Below are 11,422 nucleotides of genomic sequence, written 5' to 3'. Positions count from 1 at the left end.
CAACACAGCCCTTCCATCACCCAGGTGGCCCGTTGACAACCTTAGTGGATACATCTGCCGTTCCCTCCATTTCACAGCGATACACCCCCATCCCCCGATTTCCCCTTTCCAACCCCTTGCCCTGTTCTCCCCCTTCCCCTCCCCTCCCCTCCTGCTCCAGTTTTGGCTGTGGTTTCTTCCAAAGTCCCATCTGCGATTTGGCAACTTTTCCATCCCCTGGATCCTGGCAAGTCGCCTGCTTGTTCTTTCTCAATTGTTGCAAACTGCCGCGGGACGACAAAAGACGCCACCTTCAAATCTCAGAAGCAGCACATTTTGGCATTTGACAAATCTTGCCTCGACTTTGGTATCGAACGTCGCATAAGGACACGAGCATTTAGCCAAAGTATACCGGATCTACCACTTAAGCAAGCCCCCTCCACACGCCGATCGCTAGTCAGTTACCACATGGCCCGGGCCTCCACATAGCTTGCAACCCAAACACCATCTGCCGCCGGACTCGGTACCCGATTGCCCATCCCGGTCTACGAGACCCACTCCACCACCCGAACCCACCATGGCCACGCCGGCCGGCGCCGCTGATGCGGCAGCTCCGGCTGCGGCCAACGGGGCCGCGGGAGCCCCCACCGATCCCGGTGCTACACCAGCGGAACCCAAGAAGCCCTGGTACAAGCTCAACGTCAAGACGTTGTTGACGATTCGCAACTTCTTTGTATGTTCAATTGATTGCAGCGCCTGGTCGCCGTCGTGGTTTCGTCGTTCTGTTCTCTACTAATTTGCGATACAGAAAATCTTCCACTATGGAACATTACTTGATAAGTTCATCATAGTAGGGTCCATCTTTGGTGCCATTGGTGCTGGCCTTACCATGCCAGTGATGAACATTGTCTTTGGTGAGTACACCTTCCCACTCAGGACTATACTAGGTTACTTACATGTCCAGGACAACTCGTCGGCACCTTTACCGGGTTCTTCATGCAAGGTACATCAGAGACACAAGATGACTTTGAGAAGGCAGTCAACCAGGGAGTGTAAGTCTCCAACATGCATCCGAAGATTGCTTCATGCGACTAATACTCGACCAGATTATACATCGTCTATCTCTTCATTGCCAGACTCATCTTGACGTACCTCTCCAATGTGAGTACCACAAATACATGGGCTTTACATCAACTGACACATGACCAGCTCGGCTTTCGCATGACGAGTCTTCGCATCTCAGCGAAGATCCGCTTGCATTATCTGCGATGCTTGTTTGGTCTCCCAATCTCAATGCTGGACATGCTGGCGCCTGGTCAGACAGCCGCCATCATCACCATCACGGCCAGTATCTTGCAGCTGGGTATTTCCGAGAAGATGGGACAGTTCTTTTCCAGTCTTGCTGTCGTTATTGCTGGTTTCACCATTGCCTTCGCCTACAACTGGCTTCTCACGCTCACGACGAGCTCCGGACTGGTTTTCATCGCCATCGTCTACGCCATCACCACGCCGCCAATCATCAAGAGGCTGAAGGATGTCCAGGACATGGATATCCAGGCCGCCTCCGTCGCGACCGAGGCGTTCAGCTCAATCCGAATGCTCGCTGCGTGTGGCGCTGAGTTCAAGCTGCTTGCAAAGTACGGACTTTTGGCGGATCAATCAAGGAAGAGGGGTGCTGGTATGGCTTGGCTCATTGCGATCCAGCAAGGACTAAGTGAGTTGCCACGATTTCGTTGATAGAGTTGCTCCATGCTGACATTTCAAAGTTTTCTTCGCCATCTACGCGTAAGGATGTGATCCAACATACATTTCGGCTCGTCAGCTAACTCTTTTAGAACCTTTGCCCTGTCATTTTGGTACGCTTTCCAGATGTACACCATGATGGCTCTGACGACTCCCACATCCTTGATCGTGTAAGTAATCCTCATCTCACAGGACCAACCTCGATTAACTCATCCGAAATATAGTGTTCTGCTCTGCATCATGATGATGGCATCTTCCTTAGGTCAGATTACCGCGCCACTGCAGTCCGCATCGCAGGCCGCCGATGCCAACGCCATCTTCCACACCATCATCGATGCTCCTAAGGCCACGTACGGAACGCTCAAGGCGCCCGAAGTCTCAGCCGCCGAAGATATTGTCTTCCAGGCTGTCAACTTCGTGTACCCTAAGCGTCCCGATGTGAAGATTCTGGACAACCTGTTCCTCAAGTTCCCAGCCGGTAAAGTCACAGCCATCGTGGGCCCGTCAGGGTCTGGAAAGAGTACAATCGTCGGAATCTTGGAGAGATGGTACGAATTCAATGGTGACATGCAGACCAACCAGCTGGTAAGTTATCTATCACTTGCAGCTCAACTCTGCCGACGGTAATTGACACCATTGCTAGGTTCTCTGGCTCCGCAACGGTATTATCAGTGTCGGCGGCCGTTTACTGAGCGAGATCGATCCCAAGTGGTGGCGTAGCCAAATCGGCTTGGTCCAGCAAGACAACGCCCTCTTCAACACCACCATTTTCAAGAATGTCGAATACGGTCTCATCGGAACTGAATGGGAGCACAAGTCTCAGGCAGTCAAGGCAAGGTTGATTGAGGAGGCGTGCAAGGATGCCTATGCCGACGAATTCATCTCACGCTTGCCAGAGGTACAGCTTTCCGAATGGCTCTCGCATGAGATTTTCAGGATGCTAACACACCCCAGGGATACCAAACCGAAGTTGGTGATGCCGGTATCAAGCTTAGTGGTGGCCAGCGCCAGCGTCTCGCAATTGCCCGTGCCATCGTCAAGCAGCCCAAGATCCTTATCCTCGACGAGGCCACCTCCGCCATCGATGTCCGCAGCGAACAGATCGTGCAGGCCGCTCTCGATCGCGCGTGTAAGGGACGCACAACCATCATCATTGCCCATCGTCTTGGAACCATCAAGAAGGCCGACAACATCATCCTCCTTCGCAAGGGCCAGGTCGTCCAACAGGGTACGCACGAAGAGCTCATGGCCCAAGTCGACGGTCCCTATCACCTGCTGGCCACTGCACAGAAGCTTGATATGGGGGTCGAGGAGGAAGAGGACGTTCTGTTTGGCGACCTCAGCTGGAGACGGCCTGAGCCAGAGCGTCTTTCTGTTCACAAGTCGCTTCAGGGAGGCAGCAGTACCGGTGATCTCACTGAGAAGCGACCCAGCAGCGAGGGTACTTCCACTGGCATGCTTCAGCACCTTCACGAGATCAATGGGTCCGATGAGGAACTCGAGCGCATCGAAGCCGGTAGCTTGAGGGTTGTCAAGGAGCCGAGAGGATGCCTGGGTCGATGGAGGGCTTTCCACATGTTCGGAAGCTTTGGTCAGTTGCTCGGTGAGCAGAAGAAGAGATGGAAGACCTACATCATCATTGCGTTTGCGGCACTCGGTGCTGGAGGTAAGCACCCTTCCAAACCCATTTACCCCCGTCTGGCTAGAGTCGGAATACTGACATTATCTACAGCGAGTACTCCCGTCCAAGCCTACCTGTTTGCGGTTCTGGTCTCACTCTTCTCATACTGGGGCAACTTCCTGAGGGTCATCGCGAACCATTGGTGTGAGATGTTCATGTACCTTGCCACAGGTGTGGGAGTCAGTCATTTTCTGCTTGGCTGGGCTACCACCACCATCGGCTTCGTAAGTTACTCGTTCATTCCTGTTTGAAACTTGTCTAACAGTGCACCAGGGTATCGTCCGCGTATACCGCAAGGAGTACTTCCGCAACATCATCTACAAGCCTTCATCGTTCTTCGATGCCGAGGGCAACTCCGCCGGTTCCCTGACCGCCCGCCTCGCCACCGATCCCACCATGCTGCAGCAGCTCCTGGGAACAAACATGGCCTTCGTCCTCATCTCGCTCTTCAACGTCATTGGCTGCGTCGTCGTCGGTCTCGTCTTTGGCTGGAAATTGACCCTCGTCGCCCTCGGCACATCCATGCCCATCATTGTGGCAGCTATGTTCTACCGAGTGAGGCACGAGACCAGCTTTGAGACCGCCAACAATGCCGTCTTCGCCGAGAGCGCCAAGTTTGCGTCTGAGAGTATCAGCGCGATTCGCACCGTCTCTAGTCTTACGATGGAGGAAGGAATCTGCGACCGCTACGATACGTTGCTCAGTGATCACATTAAGGACGCTTTCCGCAAATCTCGCTTTTCCGTCATGGTCTTTTCTTTCAGCGACAGTATTTCGTTGCTTTGCATGGCTTTCGTGCTTTGGTGAGTGATACTGGGTACAGCTTACGACCTTTGACACTGACTCTTTTTAGGTACGGTGGCAAGCTGCTTTCTAGGCACGAGTACACGCCCTTCCAATACAGTAAGTATCGACGACTTAGCATAGTCAACCATTTACTGACAATCCATAGTGGTCGTGTACATTGCAGTTGTTCAAGGTGGCATGAGCGCCGGCCAATGGCTCAGCTTTGGTCCCAGTACGTCTCTCGCTACTTTGCAAGCATAAACGCAGCTGACAGTCAAATAGACATCGCAAAAGCAAAGACCGCAGCCGACCGCATCCTAGCCCTCCGCGAGAACGAAGACGACGACAACCAGCCCCAAAAGGGCGTCAGCGACATCGTCCCCTACGAAATCCACTACGAAAAGGGTGTCGAGATCGAGTTCAAGGATGTCTGGTTCAGCTACCCCACCAGAACGCTCCCCGTCCTCAAGGGCCTGGATCTGAGAATCGAGCGTGGCCAGTTCGCCGCCATCGTCGGTCCCTCGGGCTCCGGCAAGACGACAATCATTTCCCTCCTCGAGCGCTTCTACACCCTCCAGGCCGGCGGCGAGATTCTCTACAACGGACACGACATCAAGACGCTCGACCTCGTAAACTACCGCAAGAACATCTCGCTCGTCTCCCAGGAGCCCAACCTCTTCACCGGTTCCATTCGTGAGAATATCTTGCTCGGTGTCGAGGATGAGGATGCTGTGTCAGACGAGGCCGTTCATGCCGCGGCACGCGACGCGGGTATCCACGACTTCATCATCTCGTTACCCGAGGGCTACAACACCCAGGTCGGCAATGCGGGCGTGACGCTCTCCGGAGGTCAGAAGCAGCGTGTCTCCATCGCAAGAGCGCTCATCCGTCGACCGTCGCTGTTGTTGCTAGACGAGGCGACGAGTGCGCTCGACAGCGAGACGGAACGCGGCGTCCAGGCCGTCTTCGACGCTACCAAGGGTAGCCGGACGATGATCATGGTCGCTCACAGGCTTGCGACTGTGCAGAATGCCGATGTCATCTTCGTCATGCAGGACGGTAAAGTCGTTGAGCGGGGTGATCACGCGAGTTTGATTGCCGAGAAGGGCATTTACTTCCAGATGGTGAGTCTTCTTCCTGTTTCCTGCCCCCACCGAATCCCCGGCCCGGCATTCTTTGGTATTCCCAAAGGCTAATTTTCAATAGTGTCAATCACAAGCATTGGATAAATAAAAATCCAACGGTTTCACTCTCTCTATCTAGGGTTTAGACAAACAAGAGGGGGAATGTGGTAAAGGCGTCAGAGAAAGATTGTGTACAACTAACATCAATACCACGGGTTTTTTTGCGAATTACTTCATCATAAAGTGCATCTTCACCACTTATTTGTTTTACTCTCAAAGTCATTAACTTTGTATGCTATCTCGTTTGCATTTTAGATATAGCTTTATTAAATTTTGAGAAATTTCTCTACTCAATACGATGATTGATCTTTTCGAGTCGTGTTCATAGGACAGTGTGCTTCCACCCCACTATTAGACATCTCAATCAGGTCTTCCTTCTGTTTTTTCTGTCCGGGGGCCTCTGGGATCTGGGTCCCCAGGCATCAACAAATAAACGCAAATCGCATAACATGGACATTGGAAGGATAACACACAACACAATACCCTTCAGGTACGACCGTAGACCCAGAAAACATCGGATCCACGGCTTGTGACGGACACGGGGCGCGCCAAGTTCGCCAAGCACCCATCGTTCTCGTCGGTGTGGTCGTCGCGCGACCAGACAGACAGACCCACAGGAACGCCCGTTCATCCCATTGTCGGTGACCGACGGGAAACAGGACCCGGAGACGAGATTCATTACATACACCTCGTCACAAAAACATCCGAACCCAAAACACACAACGAACCACGTCAAAACGTAGGCGCGACCCTTTCTTCTCTCTGCTCCATCACGCTCCTGAGCTTCAGCGCCCGGAGGGAGCTCGTGGATCTCTGTGGCACATGGCCCGCCGCTGCCCTACTGCCTCCCATGGCTCCAGCGCTGCCCATGCTCATGGTAGATCTCGAGCGTACCAGCCCGCCGCCCATGGCCTGGTGGTGATGGCTGGTTGAAGACATGGCAGCGGAGCCGCTGCGAGGTCTGGTGTTGAGGCGGCTCATCATGGAGCTCAGGGCGCTTTGCGCGTCGACGGGATGATTGAGTGGCGGAGAGTGAGAGCCGATTACAGGGTAAGGAGCGGGTGAATTGGGACCCGAGGGTGGTCCCCCTCGGGTGAGCGATGCACCACGAGGCCGATTAAGCTTGGATAGTAGCATCTCCGCTGTCGGCTTCCCGTGTGGTTGTTGACTAATACCATATGGGTGATTGAATCGCGTTGGTGAGCGACTTGAGCCGCGGCTCGATGGTGGCGTCGGGAGCACCCTGTTCCCGTTGCCGTTGTTGCCATGCTTCCCGGCGAGCCTCATGGCGTGTTCCGGGCCCAGACCTAGACCCAGCATGGCGTCGCCTGCCATCTCTGGCGGTGAAAGAGGGCCGCCGTGCTGGGACATCTCGAGTAGTGCGGCCCTCTGGATGTCCTCAAAGTTCATAGCAACAGCTGGCATCTTACTCAGCCTACGGATGGCACGGCTATTCTTCTCGACGAAACTGTTCATGGCCCGCAGCGCGCCTGCGTTTTCGCGACTCGCGACCGCGCTGACATCGCCTGTGCTGCGACCTCGGGCCTGGTGCACAGCGTTGAGGGTCAGAGGCTGCTGCTGCTGCTGCCCGTGGTAAGCAGGGGACGAGGCGTCATGCCCGGCCCCAGCATGTAAGCTGGACTGTACCTGCGCCATGACCCGGTCAAAGTCAATGTTCTGATTCGGGTTTGCTCTTGACATGTAATACGGCGCCGAGGTCGGCTGCTCCAGCATGCTCGGGTTGAGTTCCGCTTTGGTGGCGAGCACAAAGAGGCTTCCGTCACGGATACGGCGGCGGACGAGGGCCCAGCGGGTCCGGGCCGGGTTCTGTTCGAGCTTGGGCTGGTAGACGGAGCAGCGGGCAAGCTGGGCGTAGAAGACCTCGAGGTGACGGGCCATACGCTCGAGAACCTGGAGGAGGAACGTGGAAAGGGCAGTGAGGCGGGTGTTCTCGACATCCGGATCGGACGAGTCCTTGATGGAGGTTGCGATGCTATCAAAGGCGTCCATGCCGGTGCATGCTTCTTGGCGGAGGTCTTCAAGAAGGGCAATATCGAGCTCGACGCTACGGGCGGCGTAGGCAAAGACACCGCGTTCTTGGAAGCGAAGCGAGGCGTCAGCGTCGCAAACGAATTGACCGACGAGGGCGACCTCTTTGGTGCAGTGCGCCGCGTCCCCGCTCGTCTTTGCGCGCGCCACGGTGCCCAAGACGTCGGGTAGCTTTGTGTCAGCGGCCGGGCCATTGGCACGGGCGACACCGAACGATAGCTTGAGGACGAGCTCTTGGAGCTTGTGGCCGAAAAGAGCCGAGAAGCCGCCTTGGAGCAATCGACTCTGGTAACCATAAAACGTACGGACAGCAATAATGTTGGGCAGACTCTCGCGCAGCCAGATGTTGTTGCTGCCCGCAGGATCATGTGACGAGTTAGACTCGAGGGATGCGCCCATGATCTCGTACATCTCAAACTGATGGGCTACCAGAGTTTCGACGGTGGATCGGAGGTACGCCGACCAGAGATCGTGCAAAGCGGATATCTCATCACTGCCGTAGTCAGGCTTGGGGGTCAAGTGCCCAACAAAGTATTTCGTCAAGAGACTAGAGACTTCAGGGTTGTTGGTGTGTGCGAGATTGTCGAATGACTTGGAACAGTCAACACCCGCGTTGGACTTGATGATGAGCGTTCCGCCGGGGTGCATGGGGCAGAAGTCGGTGACATCGTAGACACTGCCGTGTACCCCGATCCACATGCGAGACCCGGGGCGGTGACCTGTGTGCTTTGCCAATTCCGACAAGGGAATCGTCGGCAGGTTGCACGGCAGGGGCTTGGGCGTCATGAAAACATCGAGCATGAAGCGTCTCTCCGCAAAGGCCTTGTCGATAATCAGGTCGACTCCCTTTTCTGTGGCTGTTCTGTAGGTGTAGATTGCCTTCCTAATTCCATTCATAACGGAATCGAACACGGAGACGGATCCACAGACGTAGAGGTAGCCGCCGAGACCTCCCTGCTTCTTAGACATGACAAGGTCGCAGACCTGCAGACCTTGTTCGACAATCAATGTGTCGATGTAGCGAGGGGGGATGTGCTTCTCGACTAGATCTTGGCCCTCGTAAGCGAGACCACGAGAGTCCCTTGAGAAGGCGACGTGGACTTCCATGAAGTCTGCGTTGACGTACTGTCGCAGCTCCTCCTCGAAACAGAACTTCTCACGGTTCTGGACTCCGAGGTAAAGAAGGTTCTTGCCACCCGACAGGCCGCTCTGTGTAAGACGAGCCTGCCAGAAACTGCGGAAGGGTGCGATGCCGCTTCCGCCGGCGAAGAAAGCGCAGGGTGCCATGGGGTCAAGCGGGAGGTGAAAGGCTGCTGGACGGGAGACGCCAATGAGGATCTCGTCGTCTGAGTCAATGTCGCCCATCTCAACGGGCGGGTTCAGGAATCCACTAGAAACACCGGCGCGGGAAATTTCCTTGCCTCTTGAAAAGGTAGAGCACAGCTTGTATTCCGAACGGGACACCGCGAGGTCAACGGTTTCTGGCAGGAGTTCTTCCGTGTAGCTTGCGATGGAATAGGTGCGGGGGACCTCGAGGGGAACGAGATCCGCAAGCCATGCGAGAATGTCAAGGTTGAACACTCTATCCCAGATTTGGGGAGGCGTGTCCGTGACAGCGTCCTGCAAGAGGTCGCCCAAAGAGCCTCTGACGGGCCACTCATCCGTGCTGAGGACCTGCAAGACGGTGTTGGAGGATGCATGCAGCATACCATGAATCTTGAGGGCCATCTCCTTGGTGATTGGGGCAAGGTGACCACGTCGGAGGATGTCGCCGACTGTCAGCTTAGGTGTTGCGGTTCTCCTGACAGACCCCAGATGCATCTCGAAGCGAGCCCAGATTCCGTTGACTTCGACAGGAGCGTCGATGTGCTCCTCCAAGCCCAAAGCGGCGATAACTTTGGCGCACTCCTCCCACCCGTTCAAGGGCATCACGGCCAGGCGATCACCTGGTGCGAACGTGATGCCGGTCTCCCGGATATCGAGCGTGACCATTGCGATTGAGCGTGATGGATCAGAATCCACAAATGACCTGTTCAATACGCGGGTGACGTAGCGGCATTCTTCGAAAGTGCCGCGCATTTGGTGCGGCTCAATTGCCAATTTACCTCGATAGGGCTCGAGGCGCTCCTTCATTGCCTCTGAGAACTGGCGATGGGTTTCTTCCCAAGGGCGTTCGCCGTCTGACGCACCCGATGCGCCATTGGTCTCAGTTCGGCCAGTTTTGGCTGCGACTTCGAGGATGCCAAAGACTTTGTAGCGGTGCACTCCCATGAAGCCACGTTCACCGGTATAAGCTTCGACGATACCATCGAGAACGCCCATGAGACGCGGGTCGCCTGACTTTTGGACGTATTCAGGGATGCGGTAGTGGTACTCGATAGCCGCAATAAAGGCGCGCAGGTTGGCCGGGAACCAGGCACGGAGGTGAACACCCTCGGCACCCAGGAAAGAGGTATAGCTGAGAATAGGGTTAGTGACTGATTGTCAGAATCCCAATGACGATGCTCGACTTACTTGTTTCTTCCCAAGAAAGCATCCATCACCAAGTAGGGTGGGAACTGCAGGCCTGAGGAGGCAGGGCATCGCTTTGAGAGAGGAGCGGAAAACTTGGCCCAGCGGACCCATTGTTGGACAGGCACGTAGTTTTCACCGGCGTTGGGATTTGTTGAAATGGAGTGGAAGGCGTTGGGCATGCGCTCGAGGATCTCCTTTAGGCGGATCATCTCGTGGAGGAGGCCTTCGTTGTTGCGGTTCATGACATGTTCTTGGCATGCTGCGATAGCGTCGGGCCCGTGTTGGAAGGAAGCTTAACCGCCAAATTAGCAACGAAGTAACTAACAAATGATAAGGAATAATGCCAGAAGACGTGACACCACTAACCTGAAGTCTCTGCAACACCCTTGAGGAAGGCTACTTCGGCGCGCTCACCGAACATGGGCCATCTAAGCTCCATGTTGTCGAAACGAGCAACGTAGGGGTATGTCGATGTGACGTCTTTGATCTTCAGGTTGTATGAAGATTGGTCGACAAACGTCAGGTGAGGGAGTGTCCGGCCCATCCGGCGGGATACTTGGAAGTAGGGCAGAGCAATGCTGAGAGGTATGCCGACGAGCTCCTCACCCAAGTCGTCGCCCATCTTGCAATTCAGCTTCAACTTTGTGGGGTTCGTCGATGCGTTCACCCCATCGTGACCGTCGTACTTCTGCTCGAAGCGGTAGATGGAGCAGAGCATGCCGAGCGACACAAGGGCCGCCCAGAGGGCCTGATCGGGAATGACATCTGCCGTGCCCTCGATGACAGGTGCAGCGGCGATTGACTCTCTGACTCGGCCGCGGGAAACGCATCCGGGCATGCGTTCGGCAAGGTCGATCCAGACGCGGCCTGGTGATCTGGCCAGAGCGCCAGCCGCCTCGTCGTAGTCTGGTGGGCAGAAGCCATGTTCTATGCTGAGAAAACCGTCTTTCCAACCTGTCTGAGTACCGATTTCCTCTGCTCTTAGCATCACCTGCCTGGCTGGCGCTCCGAGTGCGACTGCCAACAGATCTGCCTCGTTGACATTGAAGGCATCCAACTCTGCTTGTGATTTGACCGAATCGATCTCTTGCTGTGACGGGTATTGGGAATAGAGAACATGGTTGATGGATTTCCGCTCTCTGCAACAGTCAAGTCAGTTGGCTGTGGAAGATGAGCAGCAGGACCTAAGCATACCTCATTCGGAGCCACTCCTCTGCATCAACTCCTCGAGGGATCTGGCATGATGTTAGTATGTTCGAGCGTATGAGGAAGGTTGTTCAAGGCTTACATCGAATGCTGTGTGAATATCGCCAGGCTGGGAGAACCCCGAGAACGAACATCCTCGTGGGCCCATACGACTGCTTGATCTGCTCTGCCTTCCTGATTTGTTGGCGCCGACTGGGCAAACACCTCCTCCTACTGAGCCCGAGACGGGGCATGATCTCTCTGAAAAAGCCATCTCGATGTAAGTGTGCTGGACCTGTGA

At 55.1% G+C, this 11,422-nt stretch overlaps 2 protein-coding genes across 2 annotated transcripts; one reads left to right on the top strand and one right to left on the bottom strand.

Moving 5' to 3' along the window:
• Positions 1–556: 556 nt before the first annotated feature.
• On the top strand, positions 557–5,589 carry BDP81DRAFT_365379 (ABC transporter; the record flags this gene model as incomplete). The annotated part of the gene is made up of 16 exons (XM_060586509.1): positions 557–712; positions 788–893; positions 944–1,031; positions 1,086–1,140; positions 1,189–1,693; positions 1,746–1,764; positions 1,815–1,892; positions 1,947–2,307; positions 2,366–2,620; positions 2,677–3,388; positions 3,455–3,627; positions 3,677–4,206; positions 4,257–4,306; positions 4,356–4,421; positions 4,472–5,313; positions 5,396–5,589. The coding sequence occupies 16 exons, from the start codon at positions 557–559 to the stop codon at positions 5,420–5,422; spliced, it is 4,023 nt and encodes a 1,340-aa protein (XP_060450641.1). The 3' UTR covers positions 5,423–5,589.
• Positions 5,590–6,105: 516 nt separating this feature from the next.
• On the bottom strand, positions 6,106–11,395 carry BDP81DRAFT_389666 (cytochrome b5-like Heme/Steroid binding domain-containing protein; the record flags this gene model as incomplete). Its single annotated transcript, XM_060587298.1, has 5 exons — positions 6,106–9,880; positions 9,937–10,228; positions 10,303–11,075; positions 11,131–11,171; positions 11,225–11,395. 5 exons carry the CDS (start codon positions 11,393–11,395, stop codon positions 6,106–6,108), a joined length of 5,052 nt encoding a protein of 1,683 aa, XP_060450640.1.
• Between the last annotated feature and the right edge of the window lie 27 nt (positions 11,396–11,422).

The sequence above is a fragment of the Colletotrichum phormii genome (assembly GCF_030913505.1).
Source record: "Colletotrichum phormii strain CBS 102054 chromosome Unknown BDP81scaffold_2, whole genome shotgun sequence".
In the NCBI taxonomy this organism is placed as follows: domain Eukaryota; kingdom Fungi; phylum Ascomycota; class Sordariomycetes; order Glomerellales; family Glomerellaceae; genus Colletotrichum; species Colletotrichum phormii.
The sequence above is the reverse complement of the archived record's forward strand: the minus strand, read 5'-3'. Positions and strand labels throughout refer to the sequence as shown.